An 18,529-nucleotide genomic window follows, 5' to 3' on the forward strand; every position below is an offset into this window, starting at 1 on the left:
AACTGCATCTCGCCTTGCTTGTGTCCGGTTCTCATAGGCTTTAGTCTGCTCCCCACAGCACGGCCAAGGGTGGACCCTCTGCCCTAGGTTCTTGTAGCACTGGAAGGGTACACCTGTCTTCTGAAGAGCGTCAGTCACTAGGGGAAGCTGCATTCATCTAAACCACATCTGCATTGTCTCAGCCTGCTCTCTGCCTCCCAGTACACCGGACTGTGACAGGTCTTGCAGCTTACCTGTGTCCACAGGGCTATTACACCTTACACATCATAGGCCCTGAGGGAAGAATGCAGCACTGGACACATAAATGGAAGGGTATGTATTCATTCTGTTGGGAACTTTCTAATCACATGGGTGACATGACGAATGTGCCAGTTTCAAAGAGGATAAGGGTTTCTGCAGTTTGAAAGTCATTATTATAAAATAATGGGTTACTCTAGAGGAACTGAGCTTCTGAGCCAGAGGTAGAAACACAGACAGGTTGTCTTTAATTCCAAGGTAAGGTCACTGCTCACAGCTACATATTCTGGTACATGGTACAGAGTCCAGGGCAAAATAGCAATGCCAAAAATTCAGTACATTCCTGACAGCTTTGCTAGAACTCCCTTAAAATTAACACAGTCCTGTAGGAGATGCTATTAGGACAGAGGTAAGCAGAGGACACTGAGTTCTTCAGAATTTGGTTATCAACCAAAGGCTGTCATTTGTCATTTTCAAATACTATTCATTTCCCAGTGCTAGCCTTTTCTGTGTCCTGAACTCTCACTGCTAATTCAATAATCCTAATATAGCCTTTGTTTTAATATCACAATCAGGAGTTAGCTTATTTAAAAGGAGCCTGAGGCAAGACTAAAGCTGTCAACTTCTTTTAAAGCTACATCTGATGAGAACCGGGCCCCAGGGAACACACGTGCACCTGGCGTGTCACTGCGTGGTAAGGCCCACGGCCTGCTCCGCGGGTGGGGTGTCCTCTGCTGGTGCCGTAGGCAAGTCCAGCATGGTGGACAACTGATTTCTGGGGTTCCCAGTGACCAACATCCAGTAGTTCTTTGGCTTTTCAACTCTGCGTGGATCCAGATGTGTGTGAGCTGCAACCTCAGCTTCCTTTCCAAAATAGGTCCTGCAGCAAGGAAGAGTAAATTCTGGTGGGAAATTTGACAATGACTCTAATAAAAAGCTTTCATTCCATCTCAAAAGCATCTAATGGTGCTGACTGCTATGCAAAGCCCATGGGGACCTCCAGAGTGTGGCATGTTTGTAGGAAGACTGCACACTGTCTGGGCGAGGTTTGGGGGGAGGTCTCATTGTACCTGAAATCCTCCCCTGGTGAAGAGCTTACCTGCACAAGAGAAGGGACTTCAGCAATGTCTCGCCACCAAAGAGGATTGTTTTTGTGTCTGGACAGTCCTTACATTGAGCACCTGCCCTACATTCATGTGTCATTTTGATGGACCCTGGAACACAGTACCTTAGGAGAAGGTGCCGGTGGGCGGCCAGTCCCCGATTCGTATAGCGGTGATAGATGATAATTTTTTCATTTGCCTTTACACATTAAAAAAGAGAGAGAAAGTGCTGTTAGCATTCTGAATTAGGGACTCCATAAACAAAAATCTAGAAATATATTAATTTCAATTTGGCATATATAGAGAGTAACTCAGCAACCAAGTTATCCGCGTGACGGAGTAATCATTCACAGTCACACTGCAGAGTATCTTTGACAACTTGAGACACGGCCAGTGGTGTTAAGCGAGCAACGCCCTATTTTGTAAACACACCTGCACATATATACTCAGGTACAGAAAAAGAAATGACCGTGACAGTGTCTCTGGAAGGTGGAATTAATACTAGTGATTTTCATACTATTTTTGAGCTCTTCTGACTTCGTAAGTGAATATATATTATGTTTATTATCAGATACAAAATTTTTAAATTTTGAGATGGGGTCTCCCTCAAACTCACAATCCTCCTGCTTCAGTTCCCCAAGTGCCACCATGTCTAGCCAAATAAGTTTCTTTTAAAATCTTGACACATGTAAGCTAGTGCTGTGTCAAAAAGAAGAAAGGAGCCTCTGGCACGCAGGCATTGGCCTGGCCTCACAGCTGTGCCATGGTGAGCAGAATCAATTTCTCACAATGTCCACATCAGTCAGGACCTCTCTGTGGCCATGATGGGTCCAGACAGAAATGAAAATCCCGAGTCATGTCTGGACACAGAGCACAAGCATTGACCAAGCCACAACACACCAAACACCCAACTCCCTGGGGTGGGAAGAATGGCGGCCATTTCTTTACAAGTTCCAGCTTTAGCCGTGTTCTTGCCTGCTCTTCCTAGAGAGTTACTGACGTCAGCGTCCGGTCAGCATCGGGCCAGAGCAAAGCCAAACCCATGGAACCTTCTTGAGTTCACTCAACCACATTCTGTACACATCCTCCCCGATGTCCCCAGAGGCCCCATGCTTCCACCAGTCCTCTCTCCAGAGCTCCAGAGAGACAGGGCTGCAGTGTTGGGCAGATTCGGAATAGCCTGTTAACAGTGACCACTCCCTGGACAGTGGGGCAGGGGCCATGCCCACCAGACCTCTGCTTCCCAGCAGGACTGTACCTCAGGTTCCAGTCCCACCCGGCTCAGGGTGCGAGGACGAAATTGTTACTGCCCTACAGGAATAGCACGTTTGCCTGCACAGCTGCCCGCTGCCTCCTTCACTTGCTAAGACTTCCCACTCTCTAGAAAGAGTCTTTCACCAAGGCCTGAGTGAAGACAGGGTGGAGAGATCAGTCTCACTATCCCTGTGACCTCACCCCAGGCTCTCGGCCTAGCTTAGGGGCGGGGCTGGGCTTCCCTGGTTGATTCTAACCTGCATCCGGGGTTGAGTGACACTAACTTAAGATGCTGCCACAAGACAAGCTGGTGCCGTCAAGTCTGAGCTATCAATGAAACAGAAAGAGAAAGGCTAAGCTATTTGAGCTGGGGAAGCCTGCGCTTTGCAGACAGGCATGAAGTGTGTCCTCTCATATCATATTATGGACATCAGAGTCACCCATGCTGCACTCACTGGGATGGGGAAACCTTCAAACTCCAGGCGCAGCTGGTGGTCGAGGAAGGCGGCCTGCCAGTAGTTCAGGTGGGACTCCTTGTCCGTCAGGTACACTTCCTGGAGCCAAGACTTCTTAGACGATTTCAGAAGGGTCTTGTGATCACTGGATAAATATAACTGAAACAACAGCAGCAGACGACTTAAGCTCCTCGAGAGGCTGGGTAAATGGACAACTGAGGGCTAGGTGGTAAAATGTCCAGAAGCAACTTCCAAAAATCCCTGTTCCTACTGATTGTGTAAGCAGGCTTTATTTTCCTCTACCTCAGAATAGAAGTGCCTTCTCAGAACCTCTCTCTCTCTCTCTCTCTCTCTCTCTCTCTCTCTCGTCCCCTAAAACTACTTCTCCTTTCTTTGAATATCAAACTCAATCTCCCTCTCTTTCCCTCTCCCTGTTCTCCTGCTCCCGGAAATATTTTGTTTACTATAAATAAAGTTGTAGTTGAGCTCCAGTGGCTCACGCCTATAATCCTAGCTACTCAGGAGGCAGAGATCAGGAGGATCAAGGTTCAAAGCCAGCCTAGGGCAAATAGTTCATGAGACCCTATCTCGAAAAGAAACCCATTACTAAAAAGGGCTGGTAGAGTGGCTCAAGTGATAGAGAACCTGTCTAGCAAACAGGAAGCCCTGAGCTCAAACCCCAGTACTGCCTAAATAAAGATATAAAACGTGACATAGAACTTGATGCAGAAACCAATGCCATCCTCAAAGCAACACCATCATGGCTGATATTTACTTTTGAACCTCCAAGGTGACCCATGGTCCTCTGGATGGAACTGGTGGCCATGCTTGGAATTTATGTCAGCTCTATGGCTGCCTGTAGCCTTGCCAAAAACTGACCCATCCTGCTGGAGACCCAGAGTATTGCCTCTTGTTAGCGCTTTACCAGTTTGCCTTTACCCTGTTTGTGGAGGCAGGTTCTGTGTCTTTTGATGGGTATCTAGCAAGTGTTTTGTACATGCCAGGCTGTGCAGGGAAGGACTGTTGGGAAGACGAGCATGAGTTGTTATCCTCAGTAAGTTTCTGCCTAGCAGGAGATGTGATGGACAACAGATACGAGAAGCACCTGGCTATGGTTTGGGTGTTGAATGTCCTCCATGTATTAAAGTCTTGTTCCCCAGGTGGTGTTATTGGGAGGTGGTGGAACCTTTATATCATTCGGAAGGAGCCGTGGGAACTCCAGCCCCTTCCTCTTCCTCTTTGCTCTCTGGCTCGTCCTTTGCACTACCACAAGGTCCCCTGAAGATGTGCTGCCTCACCATAGGACAAGGCAATGGGACCAGCTGATTGTGGACTGGAGCCTCCAAAACTGTGGGTCAAAATAAGCCTTCTCTCTTTGTGAGTTATTATCCCCTGGGAATGAGTTAGACAGTGCAGGGCATGAATGAGGAGCTCCACAAAGATACAGAAACTCGTCTCTGTCAGCACTTTGGCATTTCACATTGGCACTCACAATCGGGCTGACACTCTCCATCTGTGTGCCCTAGTTTTCGTGGTAAGATTGATTTTTCTGATAATAATGCTGCATCGTAGGGCAATGGGAGCGTCGATCCAACGAAACAATACATACGCTTCGCTCTGACTTGAGGCAAAACCACTTAACTTCTTTGTGCCTCAGTTTCCCCATCGGCAAAACAGGGGTAAAACAGACCCTACGTCATGACTCATTTGATGAATTAAATAAGTTAGCACATAGATGAGACATAGACTGGGAAAGATTACATAATTTATGCAAGTTCTTATCACATGGGAATGTATCTGGAGTTTGAATCCAAAGTTGTCTGGCTCTTATTCCCCAAGGATTAAGCAGACCCCTGGCAAAAGGAAAACTTCAAAGACTTGGGCTCCCTGGCTTCCACATATTTAAGATTCTCATATTGTCCCTCTCCCCTTATTGGACAAAAGTTTGATAATCAAAAGCTTAAACTAAAAAGTTGTCAGATAAAGCCAGACACCAGTGACTCATGCCTGTCATCCTAAGTACTTCAGAGGCTGAGTTTAGCAGGATTGCAGTTCTAGGGAGGATTGCAGTTTGAGGCTAGCCCAGGCAAGTAGTTCACAAAACCCCATCTCCAAAATAACCAGAGCAAAATGGACTGGAGATACGCCTCAAGTGGTAGACTGCCTGGTTTGCAAGTGTGAAGCTCTGAGTTCAAACCCTAGTCCCACCAAAAAAAAAGGTAAAAAGTTGTCAGAGACCAGCATGGTAGTGCACCACTCTAGTCCCAGCTACTCAGGAGGCTGAGACAGGAAGATAGTCTGAGCCCAGAAGTTCAAGACTGGTCTGTGCAACATAGTGACACCCGTCACTTAAAAAAAAATTGTCAGATAGTATCTTGCTAGCATTGGTGACATCTGATAGCTGTCAGATGATTGTTAATTAAGCCCATCATTTAATTTACAGGAACGAGTCATAGAAACTTTTGCTTTTTGCCAGCTGCATTGCAAAAGGTTTTCCTCCCTTACACTTTACACTTCAAGGGCGAATTGTAGGAGGAAAGAATTGAGCCCAAATGCCTGTGAAAGGCTGCAGGTTGAAACTACAATGAAGTCAGAGATGGAGTTGTGACATTAGAACTTGATCTGGGTCAGGAATTAGTTAGAAGCTCACTTTAGAAAACAAAGATGACTGACCCAAAGCAGATGCAGGAAGTAAAGACTCACCATTTTGTTTTCAAATCCTCCAACGATCCCAAGGCAAAAGTCCTGTCCGTACCTAAGAACTTGGCCGGTGGTATCTCTGCCCGCACTGTCCGTGAACAAGCACAGCGTGAACTCCTTACCGTCTGTTTCTTGGTGTACACAATTGTGTGTACAATCCAGCTTCTCGATAATATGTTCACACACCATAACTGAACTAGATAACTAAACAGAAGTTTTTCTTTTGCCCTTCAAATCCCGCCGGCATGCCATTCCCTGCCCTGCACTGTGGACCAGAGACAGAGCTACTCCACTTGTGAGCCTTTGGTTGGAGTGGCCTAACACGTCCGCTAACCTGCACCAAGACTTGTGGTCACGTGCACTGGCATCTTTAGAAAGAGCTAGGCTGTAACGTGTTTGTAGACATTTAAAAACGTCCCCCTCTTCATCTGGGAACAGAAACGTGATCCATTCTTGGTTGTTGCAATAAAGATTATCTGCACTCAGGAGAAAGCTAAATGAAGGACTTGAGGGAAGGGATATTTTCTTGTCACGTAAACATTGCTATTATAAATTAGTTAAATTAGTGAAAATAATCATTTTACTTGTGATCATGCCTCTATTCTCTAAGAATCTAACTGCTCACTTTCAAAGTCTCAAGCACATTTTCAGTGGACAACTAATTTTAAAAGAGCAAATCCCAGAAAATGACACCTTAAATGAAACTATGTACTTTTGTTATAAAAATAATGTAGCAATATTAAGAAGAATCAAAGTGCTCGAAAGCTCAAAGCATCCTGAGATGTTATTAGGAAACCCCATTTTGCATCCAGGTGTAATATTAATTTAATTCCCTAGATCCAATAGTTATGAAGCAAACGTTCTGAATTGAACACAAATGCCCAATTATTTATTGTATCCTGCTGTCTAAGGTATAAAGACTGTAAAAGCCCCTCGTCAATAATTCTCAAAAAAAGCAAAATGAGACTACAGTGTTCACATAGGGACATCCTTAAGCTACAGTCCAAACAGAAACTAGGATGAAAATGAGCCAAAAATCAAAGGTGTCTCTACCTCATGATGACGAAGGTGTTTCTGCCCACGGGGATCTTGGTTTGAACAGCACTCAGGCCGCAGGGCACCTCGAATTCATCACTCAAGTAGGCTTTCATTTCATCAGGAGTCATGCATAAACTCAGGTCTCCCCTGAGGAACAAACCAACTTCTTCCCTCGCAGGGTAGTCAGGATTCACGAGCATCACTTTGTCGCCATAATGAATGTATCCGTCTTCAGATATGGAGAGCTGCATCTGCAATTTCAATAGGAGCGTTTCTGTAATCTATGCCTTCCTAACCTGCCAGGTCAAGGTCACTCCCACTGTGCCTTCTTTCCTTCTCAGGCCCATTTCAACAAGGATTTCACTTGGATTTCCTCAAAGCCTTAGTTTTTTGCCTTCCCTTTGCCAAGGGAAAGCTCCCAGTTATCCCAGATGATGTCACATGAAGCTGGTGAAAACCACATGAGTAGGCTCCTTATTAATTTGTTCAACTACTTATTTATGTATCAATCCACTCATTTCTTTATTTGGAAAATGCAAGGAACATAATTAATAATAGCCCTCCTTTATGTTTCTATAATCTTAAGGAATTCTAGATCAGCTTTCAGATTAAAAAATTTCCCACAAATTTTACCATTTTCCAAATAGTAATTCACTTATGGATTTTTTTTTTTCTTCTGTAGCATGTACTCGCACTTAGAATTTTTGGCAGTACTGGTTAACAGAATTTTAAAATAGCTTTATTATCATTTGAATCAGTAATCATTTGAATTAATAATATAATTCCGTACATGTGCACAGTGTACTGTCGTATTAACCATTCCTCTCCCTCACCCCCTTTTCCAACAGCATTTGGGGTTTCGTTACACTGCCTTCTTCAGTATATTCAGGAAGCATCTGGGTAACAGAGTGCTTAAATATTGATGGAATTTAAAATCACCTGTCTCAAAAGGTTCTTTTTCATCCTCCTATTTCTCTGGATGAGAAGTTTCCCCTTATCTCTCTTCTCTAGGAAGTCTTTCACGCGCTCCTGGTTAAAGAGAAAAAGAACGAAGCCTGGGTCAGTACTGCTGAACAATACAGATGTTATTATGTTTTAGGTCAGAATCATCTCAAGTTGCAAAAGCAGAATTTGAGAACAGAAAAGGAAACGTGAGGAAAATGGGAATTTTTTAGCATGACTTTAATATTGTTAGATCATTGTAGGATGTTTAGATAAACAGAAAGCAGGAAGCGTTGACCTCTGTCATTATTCCAGACAGGAACAATTACAAGCAGCACTGGGAGGCCATCTCTCCCTTACAGGGGACCCTCATTGTATGATGACGGTCCTGGGAAGTCCACCTGCCTGTTAGTCCACAGGAGAGTGAGGCTGAGTGTGAGGCTGGTCAAAGGGGGTGAAGGGGACAGGGCTGGAGCAGGGGACAATCTGCTCCCAGTCTGCCTGCTCGCCTGGTCCACAGCTCTCAGACTGTAAGACTCTAGGATGTGGGAGGACTTAGTAGGGGGCACAGGCCAGGGCCTTGAGAGGCAGGGCACCCCACTTTGGGACACAGTAGAGATTGTAAGACTGAGGGAGACTTAGGGGGGCACAGGCCAGGGCTCCCCACTTTGGACGCAGGTTGAAGAGCCGTGACACCTGGGTTTTCGAGACCGCAGCTGAGATTCCTTGGCAGTCAGAGAAGGGAGGGCTTAGGGGTGTCCGATGTGGAGGGTGAGAGAGGGGGCTGGGGTGCTCTGAGCAGGGCGGAGGTCACACGTAGGGCAGGGCTTGGGGGTCCCTGGGCTCAGTCTGCACCTGGCCACGCCCTCTTTACCTCCTCCAGGTAGACGTCCTCGTTCCAGTTGCCCATCCGGACCCCGGGACCGTACAAATTCTGCGCCATCTTCCCCTGCAGTCCCGAGAGCGGGCCTCCTGCCCTGCACTGCTGCTGAGTTAGCGTGCCCCGTCGCCATGACGACCGGCCTTGGCAATTGGCCAAACGCCTCTCTGATTGGTCAAGGTCCCCTCCGATTGGCCCAGGTCCCGCCAGGGGTCAATACCCGCACACGCTGGTGCGCAGGCTGCGCAGGACACCCCGCCTTTGAATGGCCTTAATTGCAAAGCAGGGAGAGGAAAAAACCCAAGCCCACAAACCTCATTGTCCTTAGTGCTCCCTACAGAAAAATGTAAAACTTTTTTTTTCATTAAAATCTAAATGAAAAATACTGTAGAAGTGAAGCACCCCTTGCTGGTTGAGGCGCAGAGAGGAGCTTCCAAAAGGAGGATGGATGGCAGGCTTGCAGCCTGTTTTCCTAACGACTGTCAGAAGCAGCAATTTGGCCCCAATCACACAACAATGCATGCTCAGCAGAGACATTAGAAAACTTAACCCACAGAGAAGGAAGAGTCAGATTTCACAGCCTCCAAAGAAAAACTATGCCATGCCTGTCTATTTTTATTTAGACTTTTCCGATGTAAGTCCCTTCTTCCATGGACTTTATAGCATCTGTCCTCTGTCCTCTCTCCCCCGGTCTCCAGGTGAAAGACAAGCCTGTGAGCTGCAAGCATGTTCAATGACACTGGAATATGGTACAGCCAGAGTTTCTTAAGCGGGATCCGACTTCATGTGTAGGAAGGATAGCAGTTAGGTAGAACTCCCTGGGCCTGGTGCAGATTGAATGGATTCAGTAATTCACTGGTACTCAGTGTGTCCAAAAATGGAAGCCACAAGAGCCTTTCCTCCCAGCAAACCCAGTGCCAGAGACATGGTTCAGGCAGGAAACTGCTTCAGGCAAACTGTAGTAAGTGCAGCTAAAGATGTGCTGATTGAGCGATTGGTGCGTGAAAGGAGGGGTCGTTTTAGGGAGCTGAGCCCTTCAGCCTGTGACATCTGACCCTAATCCCTGGTGTCAGAATTGAGTTGAGAAGATGAACAATCACCTGGTGTCTGGACAATCAGTAATTAGTTGCTGATAATGGACAGCACTCCTGACCTTGGCTGGACTGGTTTGGTGACGTCATTTTCTTCACCGTGTGCAACCTCTGACATCACTCATCTGAAGACACGGTCCTGGGCATGAGCAGAGTCCCTGATCTCCCAAATGAATCTTAAACTCTTGATCTTCCTGCCTCAGCCTCCTGAGTGCTGGGATCACAGGTATGTGCCACCACACCCGGCTCTAAATGAATCCCAACATGATAAAGTAACATAAAGAAGCATCTCAGAATTTACAACACAGGTGGATTTAAAAGCCAGGAGCTGGTCGTTCACACCTGTAACCCTGGCTACTGGGGAGGCTGAGATGGGGAGGATCTCAGTTCCAGGCAAGCCTGGGCAAAAACTTAACAAGACCCCAACCAACCAACAGGCAAGTATGGTGGTGCACACCTATCATTCCAGTAATGGCATGAATTGTACAATAAGATGATTGCAATCCAGGACAGCCTACACAAAAAAGCAAGAACCCATCTCCAGAGTAACGTTGCAAAATGAGCCGGCGGAGTGGTTCCAGTGGTAGGGCACCTGTCTAGCGAGCATGCAGCTCTGAGTGCAAACCTCAGTGACACCAAAAAATAAAAATAAATAAGTAATAGCCAGGTGATAAAATTACATATGAATACACAAGAAATTTTTAAGACTTTTTTACTATTTTCTACTTTTAAATCACAAAATATTTATTATATATAATTACACAAAATTGTTAATTTTGCATTCTTCTAAAACCCTCAAAGTCAAGATTAAAGCCAGTATTTATTCACTCATTGCTGGTCCTGTGTAACCCACTCAGTCCTTAGTCAGTAGCAAATACTTCCTTAAAACCTGGCCACCACTCCCCCCACTTCACAGTTATGGTTTTGACATAAATCAGCTAGATATTAAAATATTTATTTCCTTTTTTTCATTATTTGATGAGGCTCTTGAAAAATTTTAATTGGAGTCTTTTGTAACTTGTGAAATGTCTGGTAGAAAAACAAAAGCCAAAGAAATACTTTATATTTTCAGGAAAGAAGAGTGGGGCCAAGGTCAGAGATCGGGAAAGAGAAGTGAGAGTCACCAGCCAAAAGCGAGGACACTGGGGTTCTGCAAATCTGTGCTAATTCCCTCAGAGAGGAGAAACACAAGTCAGCACTGGGTAGGAGACACCCAGGTGGAGGCTTCTCTCTCTGCTTGTGGAGCAAATTCCTCTCTGAGCTCAGTGGATTCATCAATAAAAACAGGCTAAAGTGCCAGGCACCAGTGACTCATGCCTGTAATCATACCTACTCAGGAGGCAAAGATCAGGAGGATAGAGGTTCGAAACCAGCACAGGCAAATAGTACCATGAGATCCTATCTTGAAAAATCCTTCATAGAAATAGGGCTAGTGGAGTGGCTCAAGGTGAAGGCCCTGAGTTCAAGCCCCAGTACTGAAAAAAAAAAAAAAAAAAAAGGCTAAGTTCCCTTTACTGCCGGCTCTCTGGGGAGTATTTGCAGATAAGCTGCAATATGTTAACACTATGAACTTAGAAAGGTTTGGTTGTGAAACAGATTTAAGAAATTCTGGGTTAAGTGGGGCTCTTTCTTGCGTGCCTCGCAGAGCCTTGAATGTTGACACGAGGTATAAATCTGCAAACTAAACACACAGCAAGCTGATCTCCACGTGGAATCTTTCTCTTAAGACTATCTTGTAAGGTCAATACTTGAAGGAACACTGACTCACAGGTGGCCTAGGGAGACCATGGACTTCCAGCACATGACGGGGGTGGGGGGGCTTCAGGCCTCTTTTCTCATCTCTAAAACCAGAGAAGCCCTGCAGCTGACACAGAGGCTGCAGATGGATACTATCTTTTCAAACCATTGAAATTTACTTCAAACTTTCTTCTTTTTCCTTTTTTGAACTAGGGAACACCTTTGTCAAACAAAAGCAAGACAGAACTCAATTACACAAAACAAGTAGATAAAAAGGATGTCCTTATGGTTGACTCAAATGATGAGCTGGGGTCAAAACCTCCCCATGCCCCATGGAGGCCCTCTGATCTGGCCTGGGCTCTGATTTTAGAGGAAGGAACAGAAGGCCACAAGAGGGACTGAACTACCAAGGACCATGACCTTCTCTGCAGGGCTGATGGGGCCAGGGTCAGTGTCACCTGGCTCTGAGTTCAGGGCTGTCTCTACTTCCCAGCCCTGACCCAGCACCTAGCTGAAGACCATTCATCTGCTCACCACCGACCATCTTGTCCCTCCTGTCTGGAAAAAAAAAATCTGGTGCTTTATGGCCTTTGTGACTTCAGAAAAATATAAATAGAAGCATTTCGCACAGAGAACAGATTCAGACTGCAGTGCAGGTGATCACCTGGCTCCAGTTGTCCTTTTTTTAAAATTACAATTTAAAAAGCAATAGTTAGAAGTGTTCTGAAAGCAGTTCCATCATTCAAGAGCTCACAGTGCAATCAGAAACTCTGATAGTTGGTGGATGCCTCTGAAGTGTGCAACATAAAGACACGTCTCCCCAAACCCTTGGCTTTCCCACCTCTAAGTCCAGTGGGAAAAGAAAGGGGGCATCTCCACCCCACAGATAAGGAAACATAAGTGTGGGGAGGTTCTGGGAACCAGAACCAAAACCCAGCACAAGAACAGAAGAGAGGAGGGTGGAAAACAAAAATAGAAAAACATGGCCTTCTGTTTTTGTAGCATTCACGGGTCTCAGAGCACTTTTACACACTTTCATCCAGGTACCGCGTGGTGAGAAGTTAGAAATAATTCCATATTGTGTGGCTAGCTCTGGGATTTAAGTCACAGACTCTGAGTCAGGTGTTCTTAGCTCAAATGGCCAACCTGATCACTTACCTGCTGTGTGGCCCTTGGGTAAAGTCACAACCTGTGACTCAGTTTCCCTATCTGCAAAATAAAGAAATACCAACACCCGTCTTATACGGTTATTGTGATCTGTAAGCTAGCACAGGTTGGCACAGCACTTAGGACACAGTAAGCCCTGGATTCTGCTGCTTGTTCTCCTGAAGGGACTGACTTCACGGAGAGCCAGATTTCTGCTCACGTTCCTGCCTGGACCTCACTCTGCAGACGTTTTCTGCTCTTTGACACAGCACATTGGACTTCCTCCCACACTCCTCAGTGAGGCCTCATCCAGAAGACAGTTTAGGACGATGAGTGAGGTCTTTTCTGATCTTTCTTTGCCAGCAAGTTTGAGTCCATAATTGGGCAATTGTGCCCTCGTGTGGCAAGTCTTGGATACAGTGTTTTGTCCCTAACCAGAAAAGTGATGTGATGACCACAGGATGGCCGTTGAACTCCATTCAGAAGACCTGTGTCCAAGGGGAGTGGCTAATCTGGGCTTGTAGACCTCAGGCCACATCTTCTCTTGCATGCTAAACACCGAATTGGGAGCCGGTTAAACGCCAAAAGCCTATTAACTCAATGCCCCCTTGTCAGCAATACGGTTTCCCATTATGTTCTGAGAGAGTCAAAATATTTGAGATGTTATTAACCTTGCTGTTTCTTCCACATGAACTTACTTACTCAAGACCTGTCCTCTCCCTGTCATCTGTACTCGTCCATCAAGACTGTCTCCGAAGGCCACCTCCCCCAGCGACATCCCCGCTGGTCCCTCCTCCCTGGCTCTCAGAGCACTTTAGGTTTTCTCTGCGGTCTTTGCTGTGAGCTGTCTCTCTCAGCAGTGAGCAATGTGGACGTGTACGAGTCTGGTTGATATCCCCTTAGCACACAGAGCAATGGCTGAGCCACCGAGAGGATTCAAAAGCTGTGTGGTGAAGGGTTCAGTGAGTGACCCTCCTGGTCAGCTCTCTTGGGACCCTCTGTCGTGCAGTGCATGCATTCTTTCTACAGTTATGCTCGTGACTTTATTACCGAGAATACGCAGCTCCCACTCCATGAAACCTGAGGCCTCGTGTGCACATGGACTTGATGGTCTTCTGTCTGCTCCAGCTTTCAAATTCCTGTTCACCTGGGGCTCAGGCACGTCCTCAAGTGTCAACACCTTAGTCGTGAGCTGTGGCCATTGACAGGCCTCAGTTTCCCCAGCATCCCGGCCTGGTTGGTAGGATTCTTTCTTCTCATATTGAGTCTTGGTGGTAGGCAGGGAGCTCTTATTTGTCCCAGATGAATTGCTTCCCTTCCACTTCTGCCCACAACTCCCCCAGTGGCCACTGTGTACCTGGCTACATTCCTGGCTTCTGAATACCCATCACATCTTCCCAGATGGCTTGGCTGATCTCTGCGCAGGCCCAGCGCTGAGAGACACTCCTTCCACCTGACCGTGGCGCAGACGTGATGGGATTTATTTGGGAAGTGGATCCTGTTGGCTGGGTGTGTTGAGACAGACTGGATAGATGGGAGGGATTGTGACCAATCCAACCTGAAAATGATGCTGAGCCCTGGACGGGGGAGGCCCCTGCAAACCTCGGTCAGGACATGTCCTGTTGGAGGAGCTGGCTTCTCTAATGTTCCTGCAGACACGGATACAGACCCTACCATGACTTCAGCACCACAACCGACATGCGCTCCATCCACCCCCATCCCTACCCCAGACCCACACACTCCTGAGGCTCCCGAGCAAAGAAAATCACTGTGGAACATGCAAACGTCCTCTCTCTACCAACCCATCACTCAAGATAAGGCTGTCTGGGTTCCTCTGGAAGCTTTTTGTATAAATACTCATGTTCACTTGATAGACATTTATAAAATGCCTACTGCGTATCAGGAACAAAAGTCTCTGTGGCTCTGGAGACCAGAACCCGTGTCTCTCTCAGCTGCTGTGGAGCATCCTGCTTGAAGGCCAAGGTCAAGAGATGTCAGATGATGCAAGGGCATGGCCTCTGGAGCAGCACCCCTATTTACACTATTTCTCTAAGAAGAATACATAACTACATAAGTACAAAATCTGTGAGTAGCCAGGCGTGGTAGTGTACACCTGTAATCCTAGCACTTGGGAGGTGGAAGGAAGAAGATCATGGGTTCAAGATCAGCCTGGGCTACATAGCAAGCTCCAATTCATCATAAGCTATATAGTGAGACACTGTCTCAAAAAAGCAAATTTATACACAAAGGCATGTATCAAGCCGATGCTAAAAAAAAAAAACCAAAGATAAATCGAATAACCCATGTATCGGTCTGTAGGAGATTGCTAGGTCAATTGTGATAGTTATCTCCAGTGAAATATTATACAGCACACTCTTGGTATGTGGGGGGGTCTATGGTTCCATGGAGCCCACCATGAAGGAAACCCCGACACACACACTCAGGATGCACAGAGCTCAGTGCTGTGCTGAGGATGCTTGTTCACTCTTCCCACATCACCACCCAACTTCCGTTAAAGACAGACCACCTTTCAACACATCTGATTTTCACTTGATCACTTCGATTAAGCACACTCTCTTTTACCTGGCTTTTGGGGCACCATTTGCTTTTTGGGAAAAATACTGTATTTTCACAAAATGAAGAGCAAGGAAGCACTCAGATCACACAAGGATTTAAACACAACTGGGGGATGACACACGACTGACAGAGCTCCTCCACATCCACCGAGCTGTGGAGTGTGTGCAGGGGAGTTAAACATTCTTGTTTTTGAAATTGCCTTTGATATTTGTTTGTTGATCATACTTGGTCAAAACTGCATGCAGTAATTCCATGAATAAGGCCAGCTTATGGTACCCCCTCAAAAGAGTAGTGGGGATGAATATTTATTTACAAAAAGAGATGTTCATGTGCACTGAGTTAAATAGTATCCCTCCCCAAATTCACGTTGATGGACGTTACAATGAGGTCGCCTGAGGGAGGCCTAATCCAATGACTCTGTTCCCATAACAAGAGGGAAATTTGAACATAGAGGACAGGGAGCACCATGTGAAGATGGGGACAGAGACTGGAATGGGACCTCTATGGGCCAAGGGACACCATGGAAGTGACAAAAGAGGATGGGCCAGCTTCCCCCAAAGCCTCCAGATGGAAAGACTGATTTCAGACTTTTGCCCTTAGAAATGTGAGGTAGGAAACAGCCACTATTCTAAAACACCCAGCTTATGGTAATTTGTTATCTCAGCCCTATAAAATTACCAAACTGTGCAAATAGGAAATGAGAACATATCATATATAATATGATACCATTTGTGTAAAATTTGCTACAAATCATTTCTGTGTAGAAGCCTGGAAAGATACCTGGAAGAATAGCTGTCAAGTTGATGTTGGTGAGAATCTTTGAAAAGTAGGATTTGGGGCTGTTTCCCATTTTTTATTTTCTCATGCTACTCAAATTTTTTATATTTTTTTTCAAAACCAATAACTAACTTTCATATAATAAATAAATACATAAACCTGAGCATTTGTCAGCTCTGGTTGCTATAACAAAATGCCACCATCTGGGAGGCTTGAACAACAGAAATTTAGTTCTCAAAGGTGTGGAGGCTGAACATGTAATGTCAAGGTGCCAGCAGACACAGGTCTAGTAAGGGGTCCTCCTGGCTTGCAGATGGCCTCCTCCTGTGTGTCATTCTGTGGTGGAGAAGGGAAGTTCCCAGTGTCTTTCTCTTCTTATGAGGCCACAAATCTCATCCCTAGGACTCCAAACACTGTTACATTGGGGGTAGGACTTGAACATATGGATGTAAAGGGACCCCTAGTAACCTGTGTTCCCCAGAGATGGCACAAAGGCACAGAGAGGACCCTGCTATTATTAGGTTCAGGAAAGGGTGTTGTTTATCGTGCTGATGACACTGTAGAAGTAGAACCAACTGATTCTGCTTTAGAAAGGACTGAGCAGCTGTTGGTTTGGTTAAGAACTGGGGTTCTACAGTTAGACAGATCTGGGTCCAACTCCAACTTCATTATAATTTTAAGTGACTTGACTCTCTACGCCTCAGTAGTGTCCCCTGTGAAATTATAAAACATTTACCCGTGAAGAATGTCAATGCAAGCAAATAAGGTCACACAGAAGAACTTAGTGCAGTTAAGAGTAATGAATGTTCAAAAACAGATGATTTAAGATGCATCGTGCATTTATAGTTATTGTAAGGATCAGATCATAAGCACAAATTCCACATCCCGTGTGACAACACTGCAAGTCCTGAGCCTGTCCCCTCAGTTCTGCTCTGCATGAGAAAAAAAACCTAATTCAATCCAGCTTGTGAATTGAATGAAGAAGGGTTTTGTTGTTACTGTTCTTGCTTTCTTGGTGGTGCCGGGGATCGAACCCAGGGCCTTCCATGTGTTAGGCAAAGACTGTATGCCTGGCCATATTCCAGGTGTATTTAATGAATGTAGTGACAGCATTGATGGTGTTTGGATGTCGAGGGAAGATGCAGGTCAGTCCAGCACAGCCTGCCACCACCCTGTTTGTGCTACCTAACTGTCTGGTCACATTCACAGCAGGCCACCTGTCCTAACCCTCCTGCTCACTCACAGGTGGGTAGAGAGCCCTGTCCTCACCTGTGCTGAGCAGCCCTCCCACCAGGTCACACTCGAAAGCCCCCTCGGACATCATAGTGAATGATGTCTAGGCCTTAAGCATAGCACTAAAACCCTGTGACGCCTTACCAACTTGCACTCTGGAGCACAGTGAAATGATTCCTTGCTATGTAGCCCAGACTGGCCTCCAACTCACAGTCCTCCTACCTCAGCCTCGTAAATGCTGGGAGCATGCACCATCACAATGGGCTAAATGATTCCTCGTACTATAACTTTTTGAGCTGGTGGAGTGGCCCAAGGTGAAGGCCCTGAGTTCAAGCCCCAGTATTTTGAAAAGCACAGACTTAGATAGACAGCATTTAGAAAGCATTCTTTTATGTTTCCTCAGGGTGTGAGCTCCAAAGACCATCATTTGAGAATGTTCAACTTAAGATCAAAAGGGAAGCTTGTGTCTCTCTTGGAAACCACATCTCTTTGGCACAGCCAAAGCCCTAGTTGTAGGAGAGAACACCTTCCTCATAGCTCTGGCTTCTTCTCATTTGTCTCCTTCTCTGACCTCATTTCCTCACCCTACCCACTCACACGGAAAACCAGTTCCCATTACTGCTGGCTCTTGTCTGATCCCATGCACTTGTCAGCCTGTGAAGCACTGGCTGGGAGCAGGGCTAGAGGCCACTGCCCAGCCTGTGATAACAACAGATCCAGAGTGTCAGCTGTTCCTGCAAGACCTGTGATGCCATGCCCACTCTTTCTGTCACTCCCACAACTTGCCCTGAATTCCAGGTTCACCAGCGTGCTCCTTCCCCACCCATTCTCATCGGGGAACATGGACCAATTCTCTGTGATCAAAGGAGGAAACGACCACAGTACAATGCTGCCTGTCAAGTCTCACCATCTCTCTCCTGTTCTTGAGTCTCTGCCTGCAGCAGTGGGAAGCACTGAGGTTCTCAGGCCGTCTGCTCTGGGACGGAACCTGGGGCAGCTGAGCAGACCTGGACCTGATAGATCATCAGTCCATGATGGAAGCCACAGGTCTGAAAGACACGGCTGGTCTATATTGGGAGGTGTCAGTCTGCCATGACATGCCCATAACTTCTACCTTGGTGACAAATGATGGCACCACCTTGCTGGGGTTGATTTTGAACTTCATAAGAGGCTCTGTATCCCCACTGTCCTCAAAGTAGCTGCTGGCACTTCTGAAGCCCAGCTGCTGCTGCGTCAGCCAGCAAGACCTGCCCTATGTCCACCACCAAGGGTTCTGTCCATACATGTTCCTGGTAGCCTTAGCCAATAACCCCACCCCCTTATTTTTCATGCTGAATTCTATTGCTACTTTATCTTGCA

General features: G+C 46.2%; 1 protein-coding gene across 1 annotated transcript; it reads right to left on the reverse strand.

The window, feature by feature from the left end:
• Window positions 1–483: 483 nt before the first annotated feature.
• Window positions 484–8,726, reverse strand: Cfap161 (cilia and flagella associated protein 161). Its single transcript, XM_020154555.2, has 7 exons — window positions 8,604–8,726; window positions 7,727–7,816; window positions 6,803–7,038; window positions 5,753–5,837; window positions 3,050–3,208; window positions 1,466–1,539; window positions 484–1,117 (listed from the first exon to the last, which is right to left on the reverse strand). The coding sequence occupies exons 1-7, from the start codon at window positions 8,670–8,672 to the stop codon at window positions 922–924; spliced, it is 909 nt and encodes a 302-aa protein (XP_020010144.2). The 5' UTR covers window positions 8,673–8,726; the 3' UTR covers window positions 484–921.
• Between the last annotated feature and the right edge of the window lie 9,803 nt (window positions 8,727–18,529).

The sequence above is a fragment of the Castor canadensis genome, chromosome 19 (genome assembly GCF_047511655.1).
Source record: "Castor canadensis chromosome 19, mCasCan1.hap1v2, whole genome shotgun sequence".
In the NCBI taxonomy this organism is placed as follows: Eukaryota; Metazoa; Chordata; class Mammalia; order Rodentia; family Castoridae; genus Castor; species Castor canadensis.

Bases quoted from the DNA above. Each gene is read 5' to 3' on its own strand.
- Cfap161 (XM_020154555.2), bottom strand. From the start codon at position 8,672: ATGGCGCAGAATTTGTACGGTCCCGGGGTCCGGATGGGCAACTGGAAC. The intron at 7,039-7,726 runs GTGATTTTAAAT...TTGAAATTGCAG, and splicing joins AAAAGAACCTTTTGAGACAG to ATGCAGCTCTCCATATCTGA. The intron at 3,209-5,752 runs GTGAGTCTTTAC...CTGTTGTTTCAG, and splicing joins GAGGATTTGAAAACAAAATG to TTATATTTATCCAGTGATCA.